Source organism: Coloeus monedula (genome assembly GCF_965178545.1).
Source record: "Coloeus monedula genome assembly, chromosome: 36".
Classification (NCBI taxonomy): Eukaryota; Metazoa; Chordata; class Aves; order Passeriformes; family Corvidae; genus Coloeus; species Coloeus monedula.
This window is the reverse complement of record NC_138816.1, coordinates 1,568,953-1,585,934: the sequence shown is the minus strand read 5'-3', so window position 1 is coordinate 1,585,934 and position 16,982 is coordinate 1,568,953. Positions and strand designations below refer to the sequence as shown.

General features: G+C 57.5%; 1 protein-coding gene across 3 annotated transcripts in view; it reads right to left on the bottom strand.

Moving 5' to 3' along the window:
• EHMT2 (euchromatic histone lysine methyltransferase 2) overlaps nucleotides 1-16,982 on the bottom strand; it is an 82,476-nt gene that overhangs the window by 29,883 nt on the left and 35,611 nt on the right. For 2 of the 3 annotated variants that reach the window (XM_082300064.1, XM_082300065.1), the window contains exons 13-19: nucleotides 15,361-15,581; nucleotides 10,598-10,783; nucleotides 8,798-8,880; nucleotides 6,435-6,541; nucleotides 5,211-5,333; nucleotides 3,450-3,551; nucleotides 2,442-2,546 (exon numbers count right to left, since the gene is read on the bottom strand). In XM_082300064.1, the coding sequence (XP_082156190.1) occupies nucleotides 2,442-2,546; nucleotides 3,450-3,551; nucleotides 5,211-5,333; nucleotides 6,435-6,541; nucleotides 8,798-8,880; nucleotides 10,598-10,783; nucleotides 15,361-15,581 (927 nt within the window). The remainder of the gene's footprint in view (nucleotides 1-2,441; nucleotides 2,547-3,449; nucleotides 3,552-5,210; nucleotides 5,334-6,434; nucleotides 6,542-8,797; nucleotides 8,881-10,597; nucleotides 10,784-15,360; nucleotides 15,582-16,982) is intronic. The other variant, XM_082300066.1, reaches the window with a different exon arrangement.

The following is a 16,982-nucleotide window of genomic DNA, read 5'->3' as shown; positions in this document are numbered from 1 at the left end:
ACTGGGCACACACTGACTGACCGGCACCCACTGGGGCACCCAGTGACTGACCGGCACCCACTGGGGTACGCACTGACTGACCGGCACCCACTGGGCACACAGTGACTGACCGGCACCCACTGGGTGCCCACTGACTGACCGGCACCCACTGGGCACCCAGTGACTGACCGGCGCCCAGTGGGCACCCACTGACTGACCGGCACCCACTGGGCACGCACTGACTGACCGGCACCCACTGGGCACCCAGTGACTGACCGGCACCCACTGGGGCACGCACTGACTGACCGGCATCCACTGGGCACCCAGTGAGTGACCGGCACCCACTGGGGCACCCAGTGACTGACCAGCACCCACTGGGGCACCCAGTGACTGACCGGCACCCACTGGGGCACCCACTGACTGACCGGCACCCACTGGGCACCCAGTGAGTGACCGGCATCCACTGGGCACCCAGTGACTGACCGGCACCCACTGGGCACCCACTGACTGACCGGCACCCAGTGGGCACCCACTGAGTGACCGGCACCCACTGGGGCACCCACTGACTGACCGGCACCCACTGGACATCCAGTGACTGACCGGCACCCACTGGGGTACGCACTGACTGACCGGCACCCAGTGGGGCGCCCAGTGACTGACCGGCGCCCACTGGGCACCCACTGACTGACCGGCACCCAGTGGGGCGCCCAGTGACTGACCGGCGCCCACTGGGCACCCAGTGAGTGACCAGCACCCACTGGGCACCCACTGACTGACCGGCACCCACTGGGGCACGCACTGACTGACCAGCACCCAGTGGGCACCCAGTGACTGACCGGCACCCACTGGGCGCCCAGTGACTGACCGGCACCCAGTGGGGCACGCACTGACTGACCGGCACCCAGTGGGGCACGCACTGACTGACCGGCACCCACTGGGCACACACTGACTGACCGGCACCCACTGGGCACCCAGTGACTGACCAGCACCCACTGGGCACCCACTGACTGACCAGCACCCACTGGGCACCCACTGACTGACCGGCACCCACTGGGCACCCACTGACTGACCAGCACCCACTGGGCACCCACTGACTGACCGGCACCCAGTGGATTGCCACGGACACACCCTGGGGCACCCACTGACCTCCACTGACCACCCCCGGACACCCACTGACCCCCAATGGGCACCCACTGACCCCCAATGGGCACCCACTGACCCACCCTGGGCACCCACTGACCACCCCGGACACCCACTGACCCCCAAGGGCACCCACTGACCCCCCCTGGACACCCACTGACCCCCAAGGGCACCCACTGACCCCCCCCGGACACCCACTGACCACCCCGGACACCCACTGACCCCCCCTGGGCACCCACTGACCACCCCGTATGCAGAAAAAAGGGGTTTTGGGGTGAAAAATGGGATTTTAGGGCAAGAAATGGGGGTTTGAGGGTGAAAAATGAGGTTTTGGGTGGAGACGTTGGGTTTTGGGGGGAAAAGCGGGGTTTTTGGGGTAAAAAGCCGGGTCTTGGGGTGAAAAGCAGGGTTTTTGGGGTAAAAGCCGGGTTTTGGGATAAAAAGCAGGGGGTTTTGGGGTAAAAGCCGGGTTTTGGGGTGAAAAGCGGGGTTTTTGGGGTAAAAGCCGGGTTTTGGGGTGAAAAGCGGGGTTTTTGGGGTAAAAAGCCGGGTCTTGGGGTGAAAAGCAGGGTTTTTGGGGTAAAAGCCGGGTTTTGGGATAAAAAGCAGGGGGTTTTGGGGTAAAAGCCGGGTTTTGGGGTGAAAAGCGGGGTTTTTGGGGTAAAAGCCGGGTTTTGGGGTGAAAAGCGGGGTTTTTGGGGTAAAAAGCCGGGTCTTGGGGTGAAAAGCAGGGTTTTTGGGGTAAAAAGCCGGGTTTTTAGGGTAAAAAGCCGGGTTTTGGGGTGAAAAGCAGGGGTTTTGGGGTAAAAGCCGGGTTTTGGGATAAAAAGCAGGGGGTTTTGGGGTAAAAGCCGGGTTTTGGGATAAAAAGCAGGGGGTTTTGGGGTGAAAAGCAGGGTTTTTTGGGGTGAAAGGCGGGGGTTTTGAGGTAAAAGCGGGGTTTTGGGGTGAAAAGCCGGGTTTTTGAGGTAAAAAGCCGGGTTTTTGGGGTGAAAAGAGGGGTTTTGGGGTAAAAAGCCGGGTTTTTGGGGTGAAAAGAGGGGTTTTGAGGTAAAAAGCGGGGCTTTGGGGTGAAAAGCCGGGTTTTTGAGGTAAAAAGCCAGGTTTTTGGGGTGAAAAGCGGGGTTTTGGGGTAAAAAGCGGGGGTTTTGGGGTGAAAAGAGGGGTTTTGAGGTAAAAAGCGGGGTTTTTGGGGTGAAAAGCCAGGTTTTTGAGGTAAAAAGCCGGGTTTTTGGGGTGAAAAGAGGGGTTTTGAGGTAAAAGCGGGGTTTTTGGGGTGAAAAGCCGGGTTTTTGGGTCCCCGTGCCCCTCTCCCCGCTCACATTGTCCGTGAGGGTGACGTCGGCCCCGCGGGTCAGCAGGCGCCGGATGACCTCGATGTGCTTGTGCTCGGCCGCCCAAATGATCGGCGTCCAGCCCCCGTTGTCCTGGTGGTCACTCAGTGGTCAGCGAGGCCCAGGACAGCCCCAGGACAGCCCCAGGACAGCCCCTGACCCTCCCTGACCACCTGGACACCCCCAAAGCCGAGTGACCGGCGTCCAGCCCCCGTTGTCCTGGTGGTCACTCAGTGGTCAGCGAGGCCCAGGCCAGCCCCAGGACAGCCCCTGACCACCCCTGACCCCCTGGACACCCCCAAAGCCGAGTGACCAATGCCCACCCCCTGTCCAGGTGGTCACTCAGCAGTCAGCGGCCCCAGGACATGCCCAGAGCTGAGTGACCAATGCCCATCCCCCGTCCAGGTGGTCACCCAGCGGTCAGTGACCCCCTGGACATCCCCAAAGCCAAGTGATCGCTGCCCACCCCCTGTCCTGGTGGTCACTCAGTGGTCAGCAGCCCCAGGCCAGCCCCAGGACACCCCCAAACCGTCCCTGACCACCTGGACACCCCCAAAGCTGAGTGACCAATGCCCACCCACCTGTCCAGGTGGTCACCCAGCGGTCAGTGACCACCTGGACATCCCCACAACCGAGTGACCAATGCCCACCCCCCTGTCCTGGTGGTCACCCAGCGGTCAGCGGCCCCACAGCCGAGTGACCAATGCCCACCCCCCTGTCCTGGTGGTCACCCAGCGGTCAGCGGCCTCAGAGCCGAGTGACCAATGCCCACCCCCCTGTCCTGGTGGTCACCCAGCGGTCAGCGGCCTCAGAGCCGAGTGACCAATGCCCACCCCCCTGTCCTGGTGGTCACCCAGCGGTCAGTGGCCCCACAGCCAAGTGACCAATGCCCAGCCCCCCGTCCTGGCGGTCACCCAGCGGTCAGCGGCCCCACAGCCGAGTGACCAATGCCCACCCCCCCTGTCCTGGTGGTCACCCAGCGGTCAGTGGCCCCACCTGGGCGTTGACGTCCACCTGGCCGGTGCTCAGCAGCAGCTCCACCATGTCCAGGTTGCCGTTCTTGGCCGCGTGGTGCAGGCACGTGGAGCCGTCCTCCTCCTGTGACGTCACAGGGGCGGCGGTGACGTCATCGCGGTGACGTCATAGGGGGGTGGGGGGGATGTCATGCAAGGCGGTGACGTCATGGGGCGGGCGTGACGTCACGCAGGGCGGCGACATCATACAGGACAGTGATGTCATATGGGGGTGGTGACGTCACATGGGGTGCTGACGTCATACAAGGCGGTGACGTCACGGGGGCGGTGATGCCGTAGGTGTGGTGATGTCATATGGGGCGGTGACGTCATAGACGGTGATGACGTCACAGGGGGTGGGTGTGACGTCATACGGGGCGGTGATGCCGTATGGGGTGGTGACGTCATGAGGCAGTGACGTCATAAGCGCAGTGATGACATAGGCGCAGTGATGTCACGGGGCAGTGACGTCATAGAGGCAGTGATGTCATGGGGCGGTGACATCATAACAGGGGTGGTGATGTCATACGGGAGCAGTGACGTCACGGGGTGTTGACGTCAGATGCGGCGATGACGTCATATGGGGAGGGGGCCACGGCGATGACGTCACAGGCGGGGCTGTGGCTATGACGTCACACGGGGGACCACAGCAGTGACATCACGGGGGGGGGGGGGATGACGTCACATGGGGGGGATGACGTCACACAGGGGGCCGTGGGGACCAGGGTCAGTGGTCACTGGGGTCTGGCAGGGTCACAAGGGCCACCAAAGGGTCACAGGGTCATTGGGGTCACTGAGGTCATGGGGGTCTGGGAGGGGTCAGGGGTCACTGATGGGTCACCAGAGACTGGGGGGCCAGAGGTCACTGAGAGGTCAGGGGGGACCAGGGTCGTTGGGGTCCTTGGGGTCACGGAGGTGTGGGGGGATCGGGGTCATCGAGGGGTCAGGGGTCATCAAGTGGCCGCAGGGTCATTGGGGTCAAGGGGTCACCGAGGGGTCAGCAGCCATTGGGGTCATTGAGGGGTCAGGGGTCACTGATGGACGTGTCTGTGACGTCACGGGGTGGGGGGGTGTATGATGTCACGGGGTGGGCGTGGCTCCGAGGTCACAGGGGTGGGCGTGTCTGTGATGTCACGGGGTGGGCGTGTCTGTGACGTCACGGGGTGGGCGCGTCTATGACGTCACGGGGTGGGCGTGTCTGTGACGTCACGGGGTGGACGTGGCTCCGAGGTCACAGGGGTGGGCGTGTCTGTGACGTCACGGGGTGGGCGTGTCGGTGACGTCACGGGGTGGGCGCGTCTATGACGTCACGGGGTGGACATGGCTCCGAGGTCACAGGGGTGGGCGTGTCTGTGACGTCACGGGGTGGACGTGTCTATGACGTCATGGGGGTGGGCGTGTCTGTGACATCACGGGGTGGGCGTGTCTGTGACATCACGGGGTGGGCGTGGCTCCGAGGTCACAGGGGTGGGCGTGTCGGTGACGTCACGGGGTGGGGGCGTCTATGACGTCATGGGGTGGGCGCGTCTGTGACGTCACGGGGTGGGCGTGGCTCCGAGGTCACAGGGCTGGGCGTGTCTGTGACGTCACGGGGTGGGCGTGTCGGTGACGTCACGGGGTGGGCGTGTCGGTGACGTCACGGGGTGGGCGTGTCGGTGACGTCACGGGGGTGGGCGTGTCTGTGACATCACGGGGTGGGCGTGCCGGTGACGTCACGGGGTGGGCGTGTCGGTGATGACGTCACCTTGCTGTAGGCGCAGCCCCCTCGCCGCAGCAGCAGCCGCGCCGCCTCCAGCTGGTCGTGGGCCACGGCCTCCATCAGCGGCGTCCGGCGCTGCTTGTCCACCGCGTTGATGTTGGCTCCGGCCTGCGGGGCGGGGGCGGTCACGGACCGGTACGGACCGGTACTGACCGGTACTGACCATTGCAGACCGGTACTGACCATCACTGACCGGTACAGACCGGTACTGACCATCACTGACCGGTACGGACCGGTACTGACCATCACTGACCGGTACGGACCGGTACTGACCATCACTGACCGGTACGGACTGGTACTGACCATTGCTGACCGGTATGGACCGGTACTGACCATCACTGACCATCACTGACCATTGCTGACTGGTACGATCCAGTACGGACTGGTACAGACCATCACTGACCAGTGCTGACTGGTACTGACCAGTACTGACCATCACTGACCGGTACGGACCGGTACTGACCATTGCTGACCGGTATGGACCGGTACAGACTGGTACTGACCATCACTGACCATTGCTGACTGGTACGGACCGGTACTGACCATCGCTGACCATCACTGACCAGTGCTGACTGGTACGATCCAGTACAGACTGATACAGACCATCACTGACCAGTGCTGACCAGTATGGACCAGTACAGACCGGTACTGACCACTACTGACTATCACTGACCATCACTGACCAGTACAGACTGGTACGGACCAGTGCTGACTGTCACAGCCAGGTACTGGGATAGCAATGGACTGTACTGGGATGGCATTGGGAGGCACTGGGGGACACTGGGCTGTACTGGGATGGCACTGGGGGGCACTGGGCTGTACTGGGATGGCACTAGGATGGCACTGGGCTGTACTGGGAGGCACTGGGAGTGTCCCACCTGCAGCAGGAGGTGGCAGATCTCCAGGTGTCCCTTCTGGGCTGTACTGGGATGGCACTGGGGGGCACTGGGCTGTACTGGGATGGCACTAGGATGGCACTGGGATGGCACTGGGCTGTACTGGGAGGCACTGGGAGGCACTGGGAGTGTCCCACCTGCAGCAGGAGGTGGCAGATCTCCAGGTGTCCCTTCTGGGCTGTACTGGGATGGCACTGGGGGGCACTGGGCTGTACTGGGATGGCACTAGGATGGCACTAGGATGGCACTGGGCTGTACTGGGATGGCACTGGGCTGTACTGGGCTGTACTGGGAGGCACTGGGAGTGTCCCACCTGCAGCAGGAGGTGGCAGATCTCCAGGTGTCCCTTCTGCGCCGCCGCGTGCAGGGCCGAGCGCTTGCTCTGGGCGTCGCTCTGGAAGTTGGGGTCCAGGTTGTCCACTGGGGAAAGGGGGGGACACGGGGGGGGTCAGGACCCCCTAAAATGGGCTCGGGACCACCAAAATGGGCTCGGGACCACCAAAATGGGCTCAGGGACACCCAAAAATGGGCTCGGGACCCCCAAAAATGGGCTTGGGACCACCAAAAATGGTCTCAGGAACACCAAAATGGGCTCAGGGACACCCTAAAATGGGCTCGGGACCACCAAAATGGGCTCGGGACCCCCAAAAGGGGCTTGGGACCCCAAAAAATGGGTTCAGGACCCCCCAAAATGGGCTCGGGACCACCAAAATGGGCTCGGGACCACCAAAAGGGGCTCGGGACCCCCCAAAATGGGCTCGGGACCCCCAAAATGTCTCAGGATCCACAAAAATGGGCTCAGGACACCCCAAAATGGGCTCGGGACCACCAAAATGGGCTCGGGACACCCAGAAGGGGCTCAGGAACTCCCAAAATGGGCTTGGGACCACCCAAAAATGGGCTCAGGACCCCCCAAAATGGGCTCAGGACCCCCAAAATGGGCTCGGGAACCCCCAAAATGGGCTTGGGACACCCAAAATGGCTCAGGATCCACAAAAATGGGCTCAGGACACCCCAAAATGGGCTCGGGACCCCCAAAATGGGCTCGGGACACCCAAAAATGGGCTCAGGAACCCCAAAATGGGCTCAGGGACACCCTAAAATGGGCTCGGGACCCCCAAAATGGCTCAGGAACCCCAAAATGGGCTCAGGGACACCCAAAAATGGGCTCGGGACACCCCAAAATGGGCTCGGGACCCCCAAAATGGGCTCGGGACACCCCAAAAGAGGCTCAGGACCCCCCAAAAGTGGGCTCAGGACCCCCAAAATGGGCTCGGGACCCCCCAAAATGGGCTCGGGACCCCCAAAATGGGCTCGGGACACCCCAAAAGAGGCTCAGGACCCCCCAAAATGGGCTCAGGACCCCTAAAATGGGCTTGGGACCCCCCCAAAAGTGGGCTCGGGACCCCCTAAAATGGGCTCGGGACCCCCCCAAAAATGGGCTCGGGACCCCCCAAAATGGGCTCGGGACACCCCAAAATGGGCTCGGGACCACCCAAAATGGGCTTGGGACCCCCCAAAATGGGCTCGGGACCCCCAGAAGGGGCTCAGGACCCCCCAAAATGGGCTCAGGACCCCCAAAATGGGCTCGGGACCCCCAAAAATGGGGGGGCCACTCCTGAGACCCCCCCCCAGACCCCGCTGAGGTTTTGGGGTCCCCCTCTGATGTTTCAGGACCCCCCCCCAGGGTATTTGGGACCCCCCCCCCAGGATTTTGGGACCCGCCCTGGGATTTGGGGACCCCCCCAAAATTTTGGAACCTCCCAGGGTTTTTGGGGACCCCCTGAGGATTTTGGGGCCCCCCCGGGATTTTAGGGCCCCCCTGGGATTTTGGGACCCCTTGGGGTTTTTTGGGGACCCCCTGAGGATTTTGGGGACCCCCTGGGATTTTTGGGGCCCCCTTGGGGTTTTTTTGGGACCCCCTGAGGATTTTGGGGCCCCCCTGGGATTTTTGGGCTCCCCCCTGAAAATTTTTGGGGCCCCCCTGAGGATTTTAGGGGCCCCCCGGGATTTTGGGGCCCCCTTGGGGTTTTTTGGGGCCCCCCCGGGATTTTGGGGACCCACCCGGGTTTTTTGGGACCCCTTGGGGTTTTTTGGGGACCCCCTGGGATTTTTGGGGCCCCCTTGGGGTTTTTTGGGGACCCCCTGAGGATTTTGGGGCCCCCCTGGGATTTTTGGGCTCCCCCCTGAAAATTTTTGGGGCCCCCCTGAGGATTTTAGGGGCCCCCCGGGATTTTGGGGCCCCCTTGGGGTTTTTTGGGGCCCCCATGGGATTTTGGGGACCCCCTGGGTTTTTTGGGACCCCTTGGGGTTTTTTGGGGACCCCCCTGAGGATTTTTGGGGACCCCCTGAGGATTTTGGGCCCCCCCGGGATTTTAGGGCCCCCCTGGGATTTTTGGGGCCCCCCCGGGATTTTTGGGCTCCCCCTGAGGATTTTTGGGGACCCCTTGGGGTTTTTAGGGACCCCCCCGGGTTTTTTGGGACCCCCTGGGATTTTTGGGGCCCCCTTGGGGTTTTTTGGGGCCCCCCTGGGATTTTTGGGGCCCCCTTGGGGTTTTTAGGGACCCCCCCGGGATTTTTGGGGCCCCCCCGGGATTTTAGGGCCCCCCTGGGATTTTTGGGGCCCCCCCTGAGGATTTTTGGGGCCCCCCCGGGATTTTGGGCCCCCCCACTCACAGAGCATGAGGATGACCCTGCCCAGCTCCCCCTGTTTGACGCTCAGGTAGAGCTGCCGGGGGTGGAACCGCAGCTTCTTCCTCCTGCGGGGGCAACTGGGAGCTACTGGGAGGCACTGGGAGCGACTGGGAGGGACTGGGAGGGACTGGGAGGGACTGGGACGGAACTGGGAGGGACTGGGAGGGAACTGGGAGGGACTGGGAGGGACTGGGAGGGAACTGGGAGGGATTGGGAGGGACTGGGAGGGAACTGGGAGGGACTGGGAGGGGGATTGGGAGGGACTGGGAGGGAACTGGGAGGGACTGGGAGGGGGATTGGGAGGCACTGGGGGGAACTGGGAGGGACTGGGAGGGAACTGGGAGGGGACTGGGAGGAACTGGGAGGGACTGGGAGGGGACTGGGAGGGACTGGGAGGGACTGGGAGGGACTGGGAGGGAACTGGGAGGGAACTGGGAGGGAACTGGGAGTGACTGGGAGTGACTGGGAGGGGATTGGGAGGGGATTGGAAGGGAACTGGGAGGGACTGGGAGGGACTGGGAGGGAACTGGGAGGGGACTGGGAGGGACTGGGAGGGACTGGGAGGGACTGGGAGGGAACTGGGAGGGACTGGGAGCGACTGGGAGGGAACTGGGAGGGGACTGGGAGGGACTGGGAGGGAACTGGGAGGGACTGGGAGGGACTGGGAGCACTTTCACCCCCCCAGCCCCATTTTCACCCCCCCAGCCCCATTTTAACCCCCCCAGCCCCATTTTAACCCCTCCCTGCCCATTTTTCACCCCCCAGCCCCATTTTTAACCTCTCCCTGCCCATTTTTCACCCCCCAGCCCCATTTTCACCCCCCCAGCCCCATTTTCACCCCCCCAGCCCCATTTTCACCCCCCCAGCCCCATTTTAACCCCTCCCTGCCCATTTTTAACCCCCCCAGCCCCATTTTTAACCCCCCCAGCCCCATTTTTCACCCCCCCAGCCCCATTTTCACCCCCCCAGCCCCATTTTTCACCCCCCAGCCCCATTTTTGACCCCCCCAGCCCCATTTTCACCCCCCCCAGCCCCATTTTTCACCCCCCCAGCCCCATTTTTAACCCCTCCCTGCCCATTTTTAACCCCCCCAGCCCCATTTTCACCCCCCCAGCCCCATTTTCACCCCCCCAGCCCCATTTTCAACCCCCCAGCCCCATTTTTCACCCCCCCAGCCCCATTTTTAACCCCTCCCTGCCCATTTTTCACCCCCCAGCCCCATTTCGGGGGTCCCAGCCCCATTTCCAGCCCCATTTTTGCCCCCCCCAGCCCCATTTTTCACCCCCCAGCCCCATTTTAACCCCTCCCTGCCCATTTTGACCCCCCCAGCCCCATTTTCACCCCCCCAGTCCCATTTTCACCCCCCAGCCCCATTTTTAACCCCTCCCTGCCCATTTTTCACCCCCCCAGCCCCATTTTCACCCCCCCAGCCCCATTTTTCACCCCCCCAGCCCCATTTTTAACCCCTCCCTGCCCATTTTCACCCCCCCAGCCCCATTTTTAACCCCTCCCTGCCCATTTTTCACCCCCCCAGCCCCATTTTCACCCCCCCAGCCCCATTTTAACCCCCCCAGCCCCATTTTTCGGCCCATTTTGACCCCCCCAGCCCCATTTTCACCCCCCCAGCCCCATTTTCACCCCCCCAGCCCCATTTTTAACCCCCCCAGCCCCATTTTTCGGCCCATTTTTCACCCCCCCAGCCCCATTTTTAACCCCTCCCTGCCCATTTTCACCCCCCCAGCCCCATTTTTAACCCCTCCCTGCCCATTTCGGGGCTCCCACCTCTCGGCCTCCTGGCCCAGCAGGGCCTTTTCCAGCAGCTCGCGGGCGGGGCCGGGGGGGAGCCCCCGGGCCGAGAGGGCCCCCCCCGAGGGCAGGGGCAGCACCGGCCCCCCCGAGCTGTCGATGGGCTCGGCCCGGGGGTCCGGGGGGGGGGCGCGACCCTCGCCCTGCCCCCGCATGCGGGCGCTGGGGGGATGGGGGGGAGAAAAAGGGGGGAAAAAAGTCAACAAGAATCAGAAAAGGTCCAAAAAAAAAAAAAAAAAAAAATTCCCGAAAAAGCCTCAAAGCTCCCCAAAAGAAATTCCGAAAGGGAAGGCCCGGAAGCTGCAAAAAAAATCTGAAAAAAACCGCCCTAAGAATGTCAAAAAAAACCCTGAAGGCTCCAAAAAAAAATTCCGAAAAAAAGGACTGGAAGGTCTCAAAAGAATTCCGAAAAAAAGGAGTGGAAGGTCCAAAAAAAATTCCAAAAAAAAGGAGTGGAAGGTCCCAAAAAAAATTCCGAAAAAAGGCCTGGAAGGTCCCAAAAAAAATTCCGAAAAAAGGCCTGAGAGTTCCCCAAAAAAATTCCGAAAAAAAGGCCTGGAAGGTCCAAAAAAAATTCCAAAAAAAAGGCCTGGAAGGTCCCAAAAAAAATTCCGAAAAAAGGCCTGAGAGTTCCTCAAAAAAATTCCGAGAAGAAAGGCCTGAAAGCTGCAAAAAAAAATTCCGAAAAAAGGCCTGAGAGTTCCCCAAAAAAATTCCGAGAAAAAAAGCCCTGAAAACTCCCAAAAAAAAGTTCCAAAAAAAAGGCCTGAAAACTCCCAAAAAAATTCCGAAAAAAAGGCCTGAAAACTCCCAAAAAAAATTCCAAGAAAAGGCCTGAAAGCTCCCAAAAGAAATTCAGAAAAGAAAGGCCCGAAAGCTGCAAAAAAAATCTGAAAAAAACCGCCCTAAGAACGTCAAAAAAAACCCTGAAGGCTCCAAAAAAAAATTCCGAAAAAAAGGACTGGAAGGTCCCAAAAGAATTCCGAAAAAAAGGAGTGGAAGGTCCAAAAAAATTCCGAAAAAAGGCCTGAGAGTTCCTCAAAAAAATTCCGAGAAGAAAGGCCTGGAAGCTCCCAAAAAAAATCCGAAAAAAGGCCTGAGAGTTCCCCAAAAAAATTCCGAAAAAAAGCCCTGAAAACTCCCAAAAAAAGTTCGAAAAAAAAGGCCTGAAAACTCCCAAAAAAATTCCAAAAAAAAGGCCTGAAAACTCCCAAAAAAAATTCCAAGAAAAGGCCTGAAAGCTCCCCAAAAGAAATTCAGAAAAGAAAGGCCCGAAAGCTGCAAAAAAAATCTGAAAAAAACCGCCCTAAGAACGTCAAAAAAACCCCTGAAGGCTCCAAAAAAAAATTCCGAAAAAAAGGACTGGAGGGTCCCAAAAAAATTCCGAAAAAAGGGCCTGGAAGGTCCAAAAAAAATTCCGAAAAAAAGGACTGGAAGGTCCAAAAAAATTCCGAAAAAAAGGAGTGGAAGGTCCAAAAAAAATTCCGAAAAAAAGGAGTGGAAGGTCCCAAAAAAAATTCCGAAAAAAGGCCTGAGAGTTCCCCAAAAAAATTCCGAAAAAAAGGCCTGGAAGGTCCAAAAAAAATTCTGAGAAGAAAGGCCTGGAAGGTCCCAAAAAAAATTCCGAAAAAAGGCCTGAGAGTTCCTCAAAAAAATTCCGAGAAGAAAGGCCTGGAAGCTCCCAAAAAAAATCCGAAAAAAGGCCTGAGAGTTCCCCAAAAAAATTCCGAAAAAAAGCCCTGAAAACTCCCAAAAAAAGTTCCAAAAAAAAGGCTTGAAAACTCCCAAAAAAATTCCAAAAAAAAGGCCTGAAAACTCCCAAAAAAAATTCCAAGAAAAGGCCTGAAAACTCCCAAAAAAAATTCCGAGAAAAGGCCTGAAAGCTCCCAAAAGAAATTCAGAAAAGAAAGGCCCGAAAGCTGCAAAAAAAATCTGAAAAAAACCGCCCTAAGAACGTCAAAAAAAACCCTGAAGGCTCCAAAAAAAAATTCCGAAAAAAAGGACTGGAAGGTCCCAAAAGAATTCTGAAAAAAAGGAGTGGAAGGTCCAAAAAAAATTCCAAAAAAAAGGCCTGGAAGCTCAAAAAAAAAATCCCGAAAAAGATCTCTCAAAGCTCAAAGAAAAATCCCCCAAAAAAAGCCCTGAAAGCTCCAAAAAAAATTCCAAAAAGAAAGGCCTGAAAGCTCCCAAAAAAATTCCAAAAAAACCACCCTAAGAACCTCAAAAACCCTCAAAGGTCAAAAAAAAAAAATCCCCAAAAAAAGTCTCTCAAAGCCCAAAAAAAATCCCCCCAAAAAAAGGCCTGAAAGCTCCAAAAAAAATTCCAAAAAAAGGCCTGAAAGCTCCAAAAAAAATTCGGAAAAAAAACCACCCTAAGAACCTCAAAAACACCCTGAAAGCTCCAAAAAAAAAAAAAATCCCGAAAAAATGTCTCTCAAAGCTCAAAAAAACTCCCCCCAAAAAAGCCCTGAAAGCTCAAAAAAAATCCCGAAAAAAAAGCCCTGAAAGGTCCAAAAAAAATTCCAAAAAAAACCACCCTAAGAACCTCAAAAAACCTCAAAGCTCAAAAAAAATCCCCAAAAAAAAGCCCTGAAAGCTCCCAAAAAAATTCTGAAAAAAAGCCCTGAAGAAAAACCTCAAAACCCCCCAAACCCCATTTTTAACCCCTTCAAACCCCGTTTTACCCCCCCAACCCCCAATTTAACCCCCCCAAATGCCACTGAACCCCCCCAAACCCCCTTTAAGCCCCCCAGACCCCATTTTACCCCATTTCACCCCATTTACCCCCCCAAACCCCATTTTACCCCCTTTTTACCCCCTTTTACCCCATTTCACCACCTTTACCCCCCTTTTACCCCATTTTAACCCCATTTTACCACCTTTAACCCCATTTTACCCCATTTTAACCCCATTTCACCCCCTTTACCCCCCCCAAACCCCCATTTCACCCCCTTTCACCCCATTTCACCCCATTTCACCCCCTTTAACCCCATTTTCCGCCCCTTTAACCCCATTTCACCCCCTTAAACCCATTTTAACCCCATTTCACCCCATTTACCCCCTTTACCCCATTTTCACCCCATTTCACCCCATTTAACCCCATTAACCCCATTTTACCCCATTTTAACCCCATTTCACCCCATTTTAACCCCATTAACCCCATTTTTACCCCATTTTAACCCCATTTCACCCCATTTTAACCCCATTAACCCCATTTTTACCCCATTTTAACCCCATTTCACCCCCTTTCACCCCATTTCACCCCATTTTACCCCCCTTTCACCCCCATTTCACCCCATTTTACCCCATTTCACCCCCTTTTACCCCCATTTCACCCCCTTTCACCCCATTTTAACCCCATTAACCCCATCTTTACCCCATTTTAACCCCATTTCACCCCATTTCCCCCCCTTTAACCCCATTTTACCCCATTTCACCCCCTTTTACCCCATTTCACCCCATTTTCACCCCATTTTACCCCATTTTCCCCCCATTTCACCCCCTTTACCCCATTTCACCCCATTTTACCCCATTTCACCCCCTTTTACCCCATTTTCACCCCCTTTCACCCCCTTTAACCCCATTTTAACCCCATTAACCCCATCTTTACCCCCTTTTACCCCCATTTCACCCCCTTTAACCCCATTTCACCCCAATTTCACCCCATTTTTACCCCATTTCACCCCCTTTTACCCCATTTTCCCCCCCATTTTCCCCCCCTTTAACCCCATTTTCCCCCCCTTTCCCCCCCCATTTTCCCCCCCTTTCACCCCATTTCCCCCCATTTCACCCCATTTTCCCCCCCTTTACCCCATTTCACCCCCTTTTAACCCCATTTCCCCCCCTTTCACCCCCTTTTACCCCATTTTAACCCCATTAACCCCATTTTTACCCCATTTCCCCCCCTTTCACCCCATTTCCCCCCCTTTCCCCCCCCATTTTCCCCCCTTTTAACCCCATTTTCCCCCCCTTTCCCCCCATTTTCCCCCCCTTTAACCCCATTTCCCCCCCTTTTACCCCATTTCCCCCCATTTCCCCCCCTTCCCCCCCCATTTTCCCCCCTTTTAACCCCATTTTCCCCCCCTTTAACCCCATTTCCCCCCCTTTCACCCCCTTTTACCCCATTTTAACCCCATTAACCCCATTTTTACCCCATTTTAACCCCATTTCACCCCCTTTCCCCCCCTTTCACCCCATTTCCCCCCCTTTAACCCCATTTTACCCCATTTCACCCCATTTTACCCCATTTCACCCCATTTTCACCCCATTTCACCCCCTTTACCCCATTTCACCCCCTTTTACCCCATTTTACCCCATTTTTACCCCATTTCACCCCCATTTCACCCCCTTTACCCCATTTCACCCCATTTTCACCCCCTTTAACCCCATTTTAACCCCATTTCACCCCATTTCACCCCCTTTCACCCCATTTTCACCCCATTTTAACCCCATTTCACCCCCTTTCACCCCCTTTTACCCCATTTTAACCCCATTTCCCCCCCTTTCCCCCCCATTTTCCCCCCCTTTAACCCCATTTCCCCCCCTTTCACCCCATTTTCCCCCCCTTTCACCCCCTTTTACCCCATTTTAACCCCATTTTCCCCCCATTTCCCCCCATTTCCCCCCCTTTCACCCCATTTCCCCCCCTTTCACCCCCTTTTACCCCATTTTAACCCCATTTTCCCCCCATTTCCCCCATTTCCCCCCATCCCCCCCAGCCCCCGCTGCCCGGCGCTCACCTCGGCGTGGGCACCTCGGCTCGGGCCCCTCGCGGCCGGAGGGGCTCGGGGGGGGCGGGGGCCGGGGGGGGCCCCTCGGGCCGGGGCAGCGTCACCTCCTGGGCCTCGGACGCGTCCTCGCCGCAGTGGGGGCAGAAGATGAGACCCCCGAGGCGCGAGACGCAGCCGCGATGGAAGCGGTGCCCGATGCGCACGTCGGGGTGGCACTCCAGGAACGTGCCCTGAGGGGGCAAAAACGGGGTTCAGGGGGGCCTGAGGGGGTTTGGGGTCAGTTACAGGGGTTTGGGGTCAGTTAAAGGGGTTTGGGGTCAGTTACAGGGGTTTGGGGTCAGTTAAAGGGGTTTGGGGTCAGTCAGACGCAGCCGCGATGGAAGCGGTGCCCGATGCGCACGTCGGGGTGGCACTCCAGGAACGTGCCCTAAAGGGGCAAAAACGGGGGGTCAGGGGGGCCTAAAGGGGGTTTGGGGTCAGTTAGAGGGGTTTGGGGTCAGTTACAGGGGTTTGGGGTCAGTCAGAGGGGTTCGGGGTCAGTTAAAGGGGTTTGGGGTCAGTCAGAGGGGTTTGGGGTCAGTTAAAGGGGTTTGGGGTCAGTCAGAGGGGCCGCGATGGAAGCGGTGCCCGATGCGCACGTCGGGGTGGCACTCCAGGAACGTGCCCTAAAGGGGCAAAAACGGGGGGTCAGGGGGGCCTAAAGGGGGTTTGGGGTCAGTTAAAGGGGTTTGGGGTCAGTTAAAGGGGTTTGGTGTCAGTTAGAGGGGTTTGGGGTCAGTCAAAGGGGTTTGGGGTCAGTTAAAGGGGTTTGGGGTCAGTCAGAGGGGTTTGGGGTCAGTCAGAGGGGTTTGGGGTCAGTCACAGGGGTTTGGGGTCAGTTAAAGGGGTTTGGGGTCAGTTAAAGGGGTTTGGGGTCACTCAGAGGGGTTTGGGGTCAGTTAAAGGGGTTTGGGGTCAGTTAGAGGGGTTTGGGGTCAGTCAGAGGGGTTTGGGGTCAGTCAAAGGGGTTTGGGGTCAGTCAGAGGGGTTTGGGGTCAGTTAAAGGGGTTTGGGGTCAGTTAAAGGGGTTTGGGGTCAGTTAAAGGGGTTTGGGGTCAGTCAGAGGGGTTTGGGGTCAGTCAGAGGGGTTTGGGGTCAGTTAAAGGGGTTTGGGGTCAGTTAAAGGGGTTTGGGGTCACTCAGAGGGGTTTGGGGTCAGTTAAAGGGGTTTGGGGTCAGTTAGAGGGGTTTGGGGTCAGTCAGAGGGGTTTGGGGTCAGTCAAAGGGGTTTGGGGTCAGTCAGAGGGGTTTGGGGTCAGTTAAAGGGGTTTGGGGTCAGTTAAAGGGGTTTGGGGTCAGTTAAAGGGGTTTGGGGTCAGTCAGAGGGGTTTGGGGTCAGTCAGAGGGGTTTGGGGTCAGTTAAAGGGGTTTGGGGTCAGTCAGAGGGGTTTGGGGTCACTCAGAGGGGTTTGGGGTCAGTTAAAGGGGTTTGGGGTCAGTTAAAGGGGTTTGGGGTCACTCAGAGGGGTTTGGGGTCAGTTAAAGGGGTTTGGGGTCAGTCAGAGGGGTTTGGGGTCAGTCAGAGGGGTTTGGGGTCAGTTAAAGGGGTTTGGGGTCAGTCAAAGGGGTTTGGGGTCACTCAGAGGGGTTTG